Here is a 15,625-nt window from a genome sequence, read left to right as displayed (position 1 = left end):
CCCCAAAAGAAAAGGAAAAGGACAAAAAAAAAGAAAAAAAAAAAAAAAAAACTTCGCACGACGTAGGTGTTGTGTCGCGCAAAACAACTTTGCGCGACGCAGTTGCACATACGTCGCGCAAAGATGTTTTGCGCGACGCGGGTCTTCGTCGCGCAAAGTGCCGTTGCGCAAAGGTAGTTTGCGCGACGTTTTGTGTTTTGCGTCGCGCAAACATACTTTGCGCAACGAAATTTGTTCCGTCGCGCAAGTTGCTGTCGCGCAAACATGTTTTTCTACTAGTGGTAATCCCGCCCCGAAAAATACCGAAGTAATCGGTATAGGGTTGGTTTCCAAATCCCATTTGTTTGGTATTCCCAAAATCCATGTTTTGTTTCTTTAGCTTTCGTTTTCGGTTCCCACTCTCCAACACAAAAGCAGGAGCCTTTTGGCTCCCACTAACAGAAGGCACAGAGAGCAGCATTCTTGGGGCAGAGAACAACACTCTTCGTGTTGAGAAGCAGGGAGACGAAGAGAGAAGAAGGAGCTACTGTCGAAAGCTCTCTCAAATCTTCGAAGCTCGACCCATCTCTTTCTCTATCCTTTCTGAAGCTTTCTTTGAATTAGGGTTTGAATGAGGATTTATAAATTAGGGATTTACGATTTAGAGCTTTTGATTGTTTGGATTTGGATTTCTTGATTAATTTTATGTGGATTTGGTTGATTTAGATTTATGGATTTCCATGGTCGATTTCTGCTTTGCATGTTCGATTTCTTTTCTGCTTTGCATGCTCGATCTGCAGGTTTAAATTGAATTTATCAGCTTCTTCCATTAACAAGAAGCCAAATTTTTATTGAATTGAAAACCTAAACCATACTGAAATCTCAAAAATATTTCAAGAATACCGAAATTTTGGTTTAGGATTAGGATTTGGATTTTCATCCCAAAAATGATCGGTTTGGGTTTTGGGATCCCATTTTCAGGACGGGATCCCACACCGATCAAGCCCTACTCACGACTTTTAGTCGGTTTTGCAAATTCGTATATAAATCATCAGTCAATCTATTTATTTTCACCTTCGCCTCAATGTGAAGTTTTGAAAATTAAGGTGAGACTTTCCATTGAGATTCTTGAGGGTGGAACCCCATTTGACAATGTTTTCATCCTCGCTATTGTATTTTTCACTCATTGTTTTCTTCAGTTTTTGGCTTAAATATTCCACTAACTATAAATTTGTTGCTCATTAAATCATAATGATTTGCAAACACTTTATAAAGTTTACCTTAATGCTCACAGAAAATATTTTGCAAAAATAAAGATTTGCATTTTTTACCAAAAAAACGTGGGTGAACGTTCATTTAGTCGGTTTATAAATTCCTACATAGATCATCGTTCAAACTATTTGTTCTCACATTCGCCTCATTGTGAAATTTTGAAAATTAAGGTAAGATTTTCCATTGAGATTCTTGAGGGGGGAACCCCATTTGACAACTTTTTGGACCTCACCATTGTATTTTTCACTTATTTTTTAAGTTTTCTGCTTAAATATTCTACAAAGTATACATTTGTTGCTCAATAAATCATAAAACTGCTCCCAAACACCTTATAAAGTTTTGCTTAAATCTCGTGGAAAATATTTCGCAAAAATAAAAAATTTCATTTATGACAAAAAAACGTGGGTGTTAACACTCACAGCTTTTAGTCGGTTTTGCAAATTCGTACATAAATCACCGTTCAATTTATTTATTTTCACCTTCGCCTCAATGTGAAGTTTTGAAAATTAAGGTGAGACTTTCCATTGAGATTCTTGAGGGTGGAACCCCATTTGACAATGTTTTGGTCCTCACTATTTTTCACATATTTTTTAAGTTTTCAGCTTAAATATTCTATAAGTATACATTTGTTGCTCAATAAATCATAAAACCGCTTCCAAACACCTTATAAAGTTTTCATTAATGCTCGTGGAATATATTTCGCAAAAATAAAAAATTTCATTTTTGACCAAAAAAACTTGGGTTAACACTCACGATTTTTAGTCGGTTTTTCAAATTCGTACACAAATCATCGTTCAAACTATTTGTTTTCACCTTCACGTCATCGTGAAATTTTGAAAATTAAGGTAACCGTTGAGATTCTTGAGGGTGGTACCCCATTTGACAATGTTTTGGTCCTCACTATTGTATTTTTCACTTATTTTTTTAGTTATGGGCTTAAATATTCTATTAAGTATATATTTGTTACTCAATAAATCTTAAAACCACTCCCAAACACCTTATAAAGTTTTCCTTAATGCTCGCAAAAAATATTTCGTAAAAATAAAAATTTGCATTTTTGACCAAAAGAATGTGGGTGTTAACACTTATGATTTTTAGTCAGTTTTACAAATTCCTGCATAAATCATCATTCAATCTATTTGTTTTCACCTTCACCTCATAATGAAATTTTGAAAATTAAGGTCAGACTTTCAGTTGAAATTCTTGAGGGTGGAACCCCATTTGACAATGTGTTGGTCCTCCTATTGTATTTTTCACTTATTTTTTCAGTTTCCGGCTTAAATATTCTACTAATTATACATTTGTTGCTCAATAAATCATAAAACTGCTTCCAAACTCCTTATAAAGTTTTCCTTAATGCTCGCAGAAAATATTTTGCAAAAATAAAAATTTGCAATTTGACCAAAAAAACGTGGGTCTCACGATTTCTAGTCGGTTTTACAAATTCGTACATAAATCATCGTTCATATTATTTGTTCTCACCTTCGCCTCATCGTGAAATTGTGAAAATTAAGGTAAGACTTTTCATTTTGATTCTCGAGGGTAGAACCTCATTTAACAATGTTTTGGTCCTCACTATTGTATTTTTCACTTACTTTTGCAGTTTTTGGCTTAACTATTCTACTAAGTATACATTTGTTGGTCAATAAATCATAAAACCACTTCCAAACACCTTATAAAGTTTTCCTTAATGCTCGCGGAAAATATTTCGTAAAAATAAAAAATTTCATTTTTGACAAAAAAAAACATGGATTAACACTCACTGCTTTTAGTTGGTTTTGCAAATTTGCACATAAATCACCGGTCAATCTATTTATTTTCACCTTCACCTCACCATGAAGTTTGAAAATTAGTAATACTTTACGTTATATTCTTGTGGGTGGAACGCAATTTTAACAATGTTTTGGGCCTCACTACTATATTTTCCCTTTATTTTTTTGTTTTCGAATTTAAATAGTCTACTAAATATACATTTGTTGCTCAATAAATCGTAAATCCGCTTCCAAATGCCTTATAAAGTTTTCTTAATGCTCGTAGAAAATATTTCGCAAAAATAAAAAATTTGCATTTTTGACAAAAAAGTGGGTCACACACTGACGATTTTTAGTTGGTTTTTACAAATTTGTATATAAATCGTCGTTCGAACTATTTATTTTCATCTTCACCTCACCGTGAAATTTGAAAATTAAATTAATACTTTCCATTAATATTCTTGAGGGTGGAACCGTATTTTAACAATGTTTTCGGCCTCACTACTATAATTTTCACTTATTTTTTTAATTTTCGATATAAATACTCTACTAAATATACATTTGTTGCTCAATAAATCGTAAATCTGCTTCCAAATGCCTTATAAAATTTTTCTTAATGGTCATTGAAAATATTTTGCGAAAATAAAAATATTGCAATTTTGACAAAAAACGGGTTTTAGTTAGTTTCTACAACTTCGTACATAAATCGTTATTAATTTTTCACCTTCGCCTCACCATGAAGTTTGAAGATTATAGTAATACTTTTTGTTATATTCTTGAGGGTGGAATGCCATTTTAACAATGTTTTGGGTCTCCCTACTATATTTTTCACTTATTTTTTTAGTTTTCGACTTAAATAGTCTACTAAATATATATTTGTTGCTCAATAAATCGTAAACTTGCTTCCAAATAAATAAGGGAAGTGTTATGGCAATCCAAAATTTTCATTCTACACTCCTCACAAGTGTATTTTTCTTTTTAAATATAGAAAGTTTGGAGTGTAGAATGATAAATTTGGAGTGCCAATAACAATTCCCATAAATAAATGAAATAGAAAAGGATACGATCAGTACTTTGCTACCGATTGTATGCAAGAACTGTCGCTACAATGTTAGCAACAATTCCCAAAATGAATCGCTAGCTTCATACCGAACCCCTCTTTTCAATTTTTTCTTTTTAGTTTTTGTTTTTTGCTTTTGTTCGTTTTAGTTCTCTTACCATAACAACAAACTATTAAACTCATATTCTTCAAAATATTTTTTTTTTTCATGTAAAATCTATTATCGTATATATTTAAACAGTTGCAATCAACGATTTAAAACTTAAATTTAAAGATATTTGAATTTAATAGTGGTTACTCAGATAAAATAATGTACGAAGAAAAAACTCAAAGGGATAAACAAAAAAGCAGAAAATAAATAAAGGTAAGACTTTCCGTTCAATCTATTTATTTTCACCTTTGCCTCATCGTGAGTTTTGAAAATTAAGGTAAGACTTTCTGTTAAAATTCTTGAGGGTAGAACCCTATTTTTGGGTCTCACTACTATATTTTTCACTTATTTTTTTAGCTTTCAGCTTAAATATTCTACTAGATATACATTTGTTGCTGAATACATCGTAAATCCACTTCCACATGCCTTACAAAGTTTTCCATTATGCTCATGGAAAATGTTTCATGAAAATAAAAAATTTATATTTTTGACAAAAAATGTGGGTTCACACTCACATTTTTAGTCCGTTTTCCAAATTCGTACATAAATCGTCGTCTAATCTATTCATTTTCACCTTTGCCTCATCGTGAAGTTTTGAAAATCAAGGTTAGACATTCCATTGATATACTTGAGGGTGGAACCCAATTTTAACAATGGTTTAGGCCTCACTACTATATTTTTCACTTATTTTTTTAGTTTTCGCCTTAAATAGTCTACTAAATATCCATTTGTTGATCAATAATCCGTGCATCCGCTGCCAACTAACTTATAAAATTTTCCTTAATGCTCATGGAAAATATTTCACAAAAATAAAATATTTGCATTTTTTTACAAAAAAACGTGGGTTAACACTCACAGTTTTTAGTTGATTTTTACAAATTTGTACATAAATCGTCGTTCAAACTATTTATTTTCACCTTCGCCTACTCTTGAAGTTTGAAAATTATAGTAGTACTTCTTGTTATATTCTTGAGGGTGGAACCCCATTTTAACAATGTTTTAGGACTCACTACTATATTTTTCACTTATTTTTTTAGTTTTCGATTTAAATAGTCTACTAAATATCCATTTGTTGCTCAATAAATTGTAAATACACTTTCAAATGCCTTGTAAATTTTTCCTTAATGCTCTTGGAAAATTTTTGAGAAGATAAAAAATTTGCTTTTTTGACAAAAAAAACGTGTGTTAACATTCATTGTTTTTGGTCAGTTTTTACAAATTCGTACATAAATCGTCATTCAAACTATTTATTTTTATATTCACCTCACCGTGATGTTTAAAAATTATAGTAATTCTTTTTGTTGTATTCTTGAGGGTGGAACCCAATTTTAATAATGTTGTGGGCCTCACAACTATATTTTTCACTTATTTTTTTAGTTTTTGACACAAATAATTTACTAAATATACATTTTTTGCTCAATAAATTGTAAATCCACTTCCAAATGCCTTATAAATTTTCCTTAATGCTCATGGAAAATGTTTCGCTAAAATAAAAAATTTGCCTTTTTGACAAAAAACATGGGTGTTACACTCACGGTTTTTTGTCATTTTTTACAAATTTGTACATAAATCATTGTTCAAACTATTTATTTTCACCTTCGCCTCACCGTTAAGTTTGAAAATTAAAGTAATACTTTATGTTAACATTCTTGAGGGTGGATCCTTATTTTAACAACGTTTTGGGCCTCACAACTATATTTTTCACTTATTTTTTAAGTTTTTGACTTAAATACTCGACTAAATATACATTTATTGCTCAATAAATCGTAAATCCACTTCCAAATGCCTTATAACATTTTCCTTAATGCTCAGAGAAAATATTTAGCGAAAATAAAAATTTGCATTTTTAACAAAAAACGTGGGTAAGTACTGATTGGTTTTAGTTAGTTTTTACAAATTTGTACATAAATCGTCGTACATACTATTTATTTTTACCTTCACCGCACCGTGAAGTTTGAAAATTATAGTAATACTTTACGTTATATTCTTGTGGGTGGAATGCAATTTTAACAATGTTTTGGGCCTCACTACTATATTTTTCCTTTATTTTTTTTGTTTTCGATTTAAATAGTCTACTAAATATACATTTGTTGCTCAATAAATCGTAAATCCGCTTCCAAATGCCTTATAAATTTTTCTTAATGCTCGCAGAAAATATTTCGCAAAAATAAAAAAAATTTGCATTTTTGACAAAAAACGTGGGTGTTGACAATTTTTAGTCGTTTTTTACAAATTCGTATATAAATTGCCGTTCGAACTATTTATTTTCACCTTCACCTCACCGTGAAATTTAAAATTTAAATTAATACTTTCCGTTAATATTCTTGAGGGTGGAACCGTATTTTAACAATGTTTTCGGCCTCACTACTATAATTTTCACTTATTTTTTTAGTTTTCGACATAAATACTCTACTAAATATACATTTGTTGCTCAATAAATCGTAAATCCACTTCCAAATGCCTTATAAAGTTTTCCTTAATGATCATTGAAAATATTTTGTAAAAATAAAAATGTTGTCAATTTCTACAAATTCGTACATAAATCGTTGTTAATTTTTCACAATCGTTGTTAATTTTTCACTTTCGCCTCACCATGAAATTTGAAGATTATAGTAATACTTTTTGTTATATTCTTAAGGGTGGAACGCCATTTTAACAATGTTTTGGGCCTCCCTACTATATTTTCACTTATTTTTTTAGTTTTCAACTTAAATAGTCTACTAAATATACATTTGTTGCTCAATAAATTGTAAACTTGCTTCCAAATAAATAAATAAAATAAAAAATGATACGATCAGTACTTTGATACCGATTTTCCACAAAAACTGTCGCTAGCGTATTAGCAACGGTTCCACCAACGAATCGCTAGCTTCATACCAAACCCCTATTTTCAATTTTTTCTTTTTTAGTTTTTTAGTTTTTGTTTTTTGCTTATGTTTGTTTTAGTTCTTTTACCATAACAACAAACTATCAAACTCATATTCTTCAAAATATATTTTTTCATGCAAACTCTATTATCGTACATATTTAAACGCTTGTAATCAATGATTTAAAACCTAAATTTTTGAATTTAATAATGGTTACTCAGATAAAGTAATGTATGAAGAAAAAACTCAAAGGAATAAACAAAAAAGCAGAAAATAAATTAAAAAAATGGAATTGGGAAAGATCGGTACCACGCTACAGATCATCGCCTAGTCGTATTTAAATCATCGTTCAATCTATTTATTTTCACCTTTGCCTCACCATGAAGTTTTGAAAATTAAGGTAAGACTTTCCGTTAAAATTCTTGAGGGTAGAACCCTATTTTTGGGTCTCACAACTATATTTTTCACTTATTTTTTTAGTTTTCAACTTAAATATTCTACTAGATATACATTTGTTGCTGAATACATCGTAAATCCACTTCCACATGCCTTACAACGTTTTCCATTATGCTCATGGAAAATGTTTCGCGAAAATAAAAAATTTAAATTTTTGACAGAAAATGTGGGGTCACACTCACGTTTTTAGTCTATTTTGCAAATTCGTACATAAATCATCATCTAATCTAGTCATTTTCACCTTCGCCTTGTCATGGAGTTTTGAAAATTAAGGTTAGACATTCCATTGATATTCTTGAGGGTGGAACCCAATTTTAACAATGTTTTGGGTGACACAACCCAACTCGGAACGTCCACCTGGACTCTGTATCGAGTTGTGCTGGGCGACACCAGTGTTAGAGTAAATGTAGAAATTTAGAGAATAATCCAAATGATGACTTTGAGGTACGACTTGAATTGTTTCCTTAAAGTGTTATTTGTTCCCACTCGAATGAGTTTGCTGAAGGGTTCTTGGCAAATCATTTCCAGGATACAGGGCTTGTTTTAGCCCTGTCACAAAAAATTGTCTCCAACCGAGGGCCAAACATAATTTATTATTTAAATTTAAAAACTACAACAACTTAAATTCAAATCCAACAACAACTTAAATTTAAAAACTACAACGGTAACTGGCCCAAAAACGAAAAAAATTAGAACTTAAATTTAATAATGGTTTAGGTATTTATAGGGAAAAAAAATTAGAATTTTTAAGAATTAAAAAAAAAAAGAAAAGAATACAACGGCTAGTCAGCTAGCCATTGGATTCAAATTTTTGTTTAAGCATTCTTGTCGGTTATATCCGACATGATTGCTTTGATTTTCTGGCCAGCCCTTTGACCCTTTCAGATTTTGTGGGGCCCACGAGCCCTCTGGCCTAGCTTTCGGTTGGAGACAGTTTTAAGGTTATTTTCGGCCCTCTCGCTCTCTGGACCCTTCGGTTGGAGATGGCCTAAATTATTATCATCAATCTCTCATAATCTCATTCTCTTCAAAGAAATTGTATGCTTATATAGAGGTGACTGGCGAATCATTGTACTATATTCTTAAATTTTAAACGATTTACCCATTATTGTTAATTTTTTTTTTTTTTTTAACAACCCATTATCGTTATTAAATTCAACAATACATGTTCGTTTTAGATTTACGGATGATCCCACAATAATCTCTAGTTTCATCAAGCCCCTCATATTCTTGATAGATTCTGTCTTGCCGCCCCACGTGAGTTGCATCTTGGAATGAACAACGGTCTTTAGAGTCACACCCTTGCACACTAATTATTCTTGAAACAAATTATTCTAAACAAAGGACATGAATTTTATTTTATTTTATTTTATTTTACTATAAATGTGGGATAAAATTTGCTAAATCATGTGAAAACACGAACGTTTGCCAATACTTAATAAATTAAGTATAAATTTTTAGTGTGATCAAATTGATGGAGTTATATTTCACATTATATGATATAGATGAACGGTATGCTGGATATGTCTATTTTCTTTTCGGTGAAATGCTTGTTATTACAATATTTAGTGCTATAAATTAATTAATTAAGAACTTTCTCACTACATATAAATTCAAAAATCTAAGAGACGCTAGACATTAGTGAGGCGGCCGGCTAGAACCTAGCAGCTAGGCACTAGTTTGGCATGGATTATGGAGTTTCTCATGACCATCTATATGGTTTGGGCCTTGAAGTTGGAGGCCGTTGTGATCTCAAATCCGCTTACACACTTTGGGCTTTTTCCAATTTCCACATTTTGGGCCCAACGTCATATATTTCACATTAGGGGTTTTATGATGCGTTTGTTGCACCGAATTAACTAGACTAAGCTGGACTAACTTAATAAAGCGTTTGGTGCAATGTCGAACTAAGAAGCAGGATAGTGAAAATAATACTATCATTAGTTTGGTGTTTGCTCGAACTGAGACTAAATTATTATTCTAATTTAATTTCTTTTTATTTAAAGATATTATCAAAATTAATAATATTAAATGAGAGTATGACTCAATAAAAAATACAAAAACCAAATTTCTTGCCAACGAAAGAAACATACATGATTCAAGAGTAGTATTGCTCCAAACATCAATATAACAAAGGTGTTTTCCTAACAATTGATGGGGTTTAGAATGCTTTTCTTAATTATTCACCTTTGGTTTGATTGCATTCAATCCTAAGACCACAATGATGCTTGAGCGCGCATTGGCAAATGGATAGCCGAGCCTTGATCATTGCTACATTTGGATTCAAGCACGTAAATTGCTTGCTCCAACTAGTTTGAAGAAAACCAATAACAATATGCAAAAGGAAGAGATCATGAATATACCTCAAGCAAAGTACACAACGTTTGGAGCAAAAGATTGTCAAAAGTGAAGCAACAAGTTTTAGCTGAGGGAACGTAAATTTAAATGTTGTGATACAGACAAAATTTTGCTATTCTAACTAATTTATTGACTAGACTAAAACACAAGCTTGTGTAGGCTACATGAATACGATAGTTCTCTTGCACTGCTGATCCTCTGAATTGACTCCTTACATGAACATACTGTTACAAACAATCAAAATCGATTGAATCAATACCACGCCTTTTGTTGCTCTAGCAAGCAAGTTGGTGCCTGCACATGTAACAACTTGCTGCATCAAAACTGCCATTTATGACTCTGTTACGATGGCTGAATCTAATCTCACTGAAGCAACTGTTGGAGCTTTATTACTTCTTGTTGCTGTTCCGGAGACAATGAACTCAGTTTTTCCGATGTAAGGCTCAAAACTTGTTGTAGTAGAGCAGACTCCACCCCAGGTGGAAGCTCAGGTTGAGAAAGATTAACCATGATGTCAGATACTCAGATCAAAGGACTGTATGTTGTAAGCATCATGTAGTAAATAGAACATAAATTGGTTAAAAATGGATAAAATGCAAATAATCCGCAACTACCTCAACCTTAAAGTCTCAACATTGCTGCAGACTGTAGTTGGTGGATATGTTTCACACACCATAGCTAAGTATATTAATCAGAGAACAAATTTGGCAACATCTCAAATACGGTGCTCTTAGAAATCAAGTGAAACTTTTATATCCATAACAAATTGATATAGATGCACATTAATCTCAATAATGTTTCTGTACCATAGTATCTAGAACATGATTATATGCGAAAACCTGAAAACTCAGCACGTTCAAATAAATGGAATCAAGCAATGCATGAACACAACCAAATATGAAAAACCAGAGAAAGAGGAATCCTCAGTCTGAGGAGGAGGAGGTCTATAGTTTACCCTCAATGCCCTGCCATCAAGTTCCTACCAAATGCAATGAAGTCTTTCTTATATACGATATAAGCCTTTCTTAGATACGATATACAAGGTTCTCATGAATGCAATACAACCAAATGACGACAAGACTCGGCAAAATAAATACGGAACTTAACCAATCACTACACTAAAAAACCAACATCAAGAAATGCAACACAAAGCTACAAAACAAAACAACCTTTTCATAATGAAATAAACATCGACCAAGTTTCAAACGTCAATCAATAAAATTGTTTTCACGATAATGCCATGAAACTCTTGCTAACATAGTTATATACAACAAACAGGGTTTCTCAACTTGACCTGTAACCAATGACTTCAACTCGAAACAATCAACACGATAATAAGTAATCGCAACCATAAAAAAAATACACACTACAAAGGCCAGAGACTAAGCTCCATCAAACATTTCTTTAGTAAGACAAATCTAAAGCAAGTTTCAACAAATGAATGTTAATAAATACGATTACAAATAAAGTACCAATTCGCAAATCACAAACTTTCACATATGTAAGAAAATATGAACAAATGGTTAGACTTAAATATGAAGACTTACATAGTCGTTTAGCTGGCGAGCAGCATATTCAGCTTCTTGAACACTTGACATAGTCACAAACCCAAATCCTCTGCTTATTTCGATCATCTTATCATATATCACCTATTAAAAACCCTCCAAATTTAACCCACAAAGCACTAAACCACCAACAAACGATTTCACTTTTCACCCAAATTTCAAGTAAAATTTACAAAATTTTAAGTGAAAACAAGGAATTACCTTGACCAACCGGACATTTCCGGCGTTCTCGAAGATACTAGCGAGTTGAGCGCTATCGACGTTGAAGGGAAGGTTACCCACGAAGAGTTTGTGGTCAGGGAATGCCTCTTTGTTGTCGCTGAGAACTTCCTTGTCTTGCTCGAACTTAGACGAGACGGTGAAGTCATGAAGGAGATGGGAGATGGCGAATGTGCGAAGGAGAAAAAGATGGATGGATCAGCTGCGATAGAGGACGGGACTAGGAGTCTGCTCGAAATCGATGGCTCTCGCTAAGAACGGCTAGCGAGGCGTTCAGTCGGAGCGAGTCCCCTTTAGTCTCATTAACTTTTATCCGTATAAATAACAAACACCAGACTAGACTATCATTTAGTTTAGTCTAGTCCAATGAATGCTAGTGAAGGCAAACAAACATACCCTTAGAGAGTTTGGAACTTTGGAGGCTGTTCACTTCGACTGCAATACACGTCTATCCTGAGCCTTATAAAAGCAAACACAAATTCTAGGGTTTTTGGGAACACCATTTCGCGCCGCCGCTAGTAGCAGAAAAATCACTCACCGCCGCCATGGGGAGGGTCATCCGAGCTCAGCGTAAGGGTGCGGGTTCCGTGTTCAAGTCTCACACCCACCACCGAAAGGGTCCGGCGCGCTTCCGTAGCCTCGACTTCGGCGAGCGCAACGGCTACCTCAAGGGTGTAGTCACCGAGATCATCCACGATCCGGGTCGCGGTGCCCCGTTGGCCCGCGTCAGCTTCCGCCATCCGTTCAGGTACAAGAAGCAGAACGAGCTCTTCGTCGCCGCCGAGGGAATCTACACCGGTCAGTTCATCTACTGTGGGAAGAAGGCCAATTTGGTGGTCGGAAATGTGTTGCCTCTCAGATCGATCCCGGAGGGAGCCGTCGTCTGTAACGTCGAGCACCATGTTGGGGACCGCGGAACCCTCGCTAGGGCGTCTGGTGATTACGCCGTTGTTATCAGCCACAATCCTGACAACGATACTTCCAGGTCTATATGCATCTCTCTCTGTTCATGTTATTTCCTTTAGATTCATGCTAAATTACTATTATATTTGTTAATTGGATTTCAATAATTGCAGTTCAAATGTACATTGTTATTGAGATACCAATTTCTCGTATGATTGCAATTTGCATGTAGATATGTGATTTCTGATTCAAGCACAAAAATTGTATCCCTTTAGCCAATAGTTTCGTTCATTTGCTGAACTGGGTTGGGTTTAGTTGTAGGGTTTATCACGCGGTATGCTGTTGGGTCAGTATTCGAGAGATGAATGATTCTTTTGGAAGAAATTGGTTGCATTGATCTTATGATTCTGGAACTTATGAAACGAATCTCGGGTTTTATGATTGTTGTGTACAGTACTAATTAATCGAATGTGATTACCACATTCGACTTTTTGCTTTCATTGTGAACAATAGAGAATTTGCTTTTTAACAAGATATGCTTATTTGGTTGTATTGTTGTGAAGAATGTGAAATTAAGAAAGAGTAGTGTGAAATTGTTTCTTTATCTACTGCTTGTCATAAATTTTTTTGAATGATTGACCCTTTGTGATTGTGAAATCTCATACGCTGAGTAATGATTACGTTTATCTGCTAGTTTATGGTATTTTTGAGGTGTGTTAACAATTGTGTTTCCACTGGTTCTAACAGGATCAAATTGCCATCTGGTGCCAAGAAGATTGTTCCCAGCGGATGCCGTGCGATGATTGGGCAGGTAGCAGGTGGAGGAAGAACAGAAAAGCCAATGCTCAAGGCTGGCAATGCTTACCACAAGTTCAGAGTGAAGAGGAACTGCTGGCCCAAGGTTCGTGGTGTGGCTATGAACCCGGTCGAGCATCCTCACGGAGGAGGTAATCACCAGCATATTGGACATGCTAGCACAGTCAGGCGTGACGCTCCTCCTGGGCAGAAGGTTGGTCTCATTGCCGCTAGGAGGACTGGTCGTCTCAGAGGACAAGCTGCTGCCAACATATCTAAGGCAGACAAGTGATGAGATTACATTTTGTTGTTTTATTTTATCCAAGACTAGTTTGGTGCATTTTGTGGAGGAAGTTTTGTTTGGTTGGATCATTTAATGTTTGTTGCTTAACATATTATGAGTTCAAAATGTTGGGTAAATGAGTTAATTATGATCCAAGCTCGATACCAAAGTTTGTTGCTGAATATATTGTCGGTTGAACAAGCGTTTGGTGCATTTTGGGATGTTTTGGTTTTTGTGTCTATTGAAGCTAAAACCCCTATTTATTCAATTAGTCATTTTATTCAAGAAAGGAACGGTTATTGGTATTTCAAAAATCTTATTTTGCATTCCTTATAAGTGTATTTTTATATGTGAAATATAGGAAGTTTGGAGTGAAAAATGAGAATTTTGAAGTACTAATAACAATTATCTTCAAGAAATATAGGGTAAACAAGTCAAATATGATCCAAGCTCGATATAAACTCCAATTGTATCTTGTCGATTGGAGGATAGTGTTGTTCACGCATTTTTTTTTTTTACCTTTCACAAGCCTATATATCTTTTTGGCATTTCTAGACCCTCTAATGTCTTTTGAGCATTGGATTAAGAAATTAAAAATAGTTCTTTATCTTTCGAGTGTCTTCTCAGCTCGATGAAAAAGGAGTTGCATCTTACGAACTCGTTGATAATGATTTTGACCTAGTTCGAGACCTAATGAAAGTAAATAGCCTTTCAACGAGTTACAAAAATAAATTACAGTTATTTTTGTGATGGTCAAATGACATTGTTTTTCCGCCGGTCGCTAATAACGGACATCACCCAGCAGAGCCATGGGAAGAGTCACCAGGGCTCATCATAAGGGTGCTGGCTCGTCTTCAAGTCCCACACTCACTACCGTAAAGGTTCAACCTTCTTAATGGGTTTGGAGGGTGGTTATGGACAATGTACATATATGTCTTTTACTTATGTTGTTTTTTCTTCATAAATAATAAAGTTCTTGGACATGTCGATCTTTTATATGTTTAATTGCTTCAAGTATCTCACCTATTTATGCGTATTATGAGTATCATCTTTTAAGATTGATGGCGCATATGGTTACTTATATATATAACTATCACAATCAACCAATGAAACCATATATCGTGTTAATTTCATTGCAGAATCTTGCATGCCATACCTATGGCATCGTGAAAAATTAGGACGTTAAATTCTATAAAATCAGGTAAAAAATCTTGAAATAAATCATGCAATTGTTGAAAAAAAGTCTAATTGCTATATTTAATAAATAAAAAAAAGAAAAGAAATAATCGTGCAATAATTAAGTATACAATTTAATGCATGGACATGAACAACTAATTTTAAAAGAAGGATAAATTACATTTTACCTCTTCAGGTTTGAGATTGATTGCAACCTCATACAACATCTTTTAAACATTTCACTTTCATACATTTACTTATCATTTTATTTCAATTTAATACCTTCTCCCTCTCCTACACTCTCTTCACCTCCCCTCCCTTCTCTCTTCCCAAGTCAACCAGCACCCAACCCTAATCCCCAAAATTTTATTGGCCCCAATTTTATCCCTAATTGATGACACGGTTCGTTTAACACATTTGTCTTATGTTCTCAGGGAAGAACATTCAAGAACCAAAGAGTAGTAGTTATTGAAATTTTGAGCCATGATGGAGCCTCCGAAAGGCAAAGGATTGGGTCAACAGATCTAACACAGCTGAGGAAAGAGCAGGCAAAGTCAGTGGTTGCATGGCCGAAGATGACGACGATTGAGATGAATGATGAAATTGATGATGTAATGATTAAATGATCATAAAACATTTAATTATCATTCTCCGAAAGAGAATTTTATACTAAAATTGGTGTCCATATGAGTATGACAGGCAACGACGTTAGTGAGAAATGTGGGCACAACTAAGAGGGATAATGTGAGAGTTTTAAATTTGAGAAATAAGAATAAAATATAGAAAAGTT

At 33.9% G+C, this 15,625-nt stretch overlaps 1 protein-coding gene across 1 annotated transcript; it reads left to right on the top strand.

Annotated features, from left to right (window-relative positions):
- Positions 1–12,142: 12,142 nt before the first annotated feature.
- On the top strand, positions 12,143–13,948 carry LOC137725532 (large ribosomal subunit protein uL2x). The gene is made up of 2 exons (XM_068464256.1): positions 12,143–12,663; positions 13,329–13,948. Exons 1-2 carry the CDS (start codon positions 12,224–12,226, stop codon positions 13,666–13,668), a joined length of 780 nt encoding a protein of 259 aa, XP_068320357.1. The 5' UTR covers positions 12,143–12,223; the 3' UTR covers positions 13,669–13,948.
- The last annotated feature ends 1,677 nt before the right edge of the window (positions 13,949–15,625 follow it).

Source organism: Pyrus communis, chromosome 2, assembly GCF_963583255.1.
Source record: "Pyrus communis chromosome 2, drPyrComm1.1, whole genome shotgun sequence".
Taxonomy (NCBI): Eukaryota; Viridiplantae; Streptophyta; class Magnoliopsida; order Rosales; family Rosaceae; genus Pyrus; species Pyrus communis.
Note: the sequence above shows the minus strand (reverse complement) of the source record. Positions and strands in the feature narration are given on the sequence as shown.

Coding starts and splice junctions, on each gene's coding strand:
- LOC137725532 (XM_068464256.1), top strand. CDS start 12,224: ATGGGGAGGGTCATCCGAGCTCAGCGTAAGGGTGCGGGTTCCGTGTTC. Junction 12,664..13,328: donor CCTGACAACGATACTTCCAG/GTCTATATGCAT, acceptor TGGTTCTAACAG/GATCAAATTGCCATCTGGTG.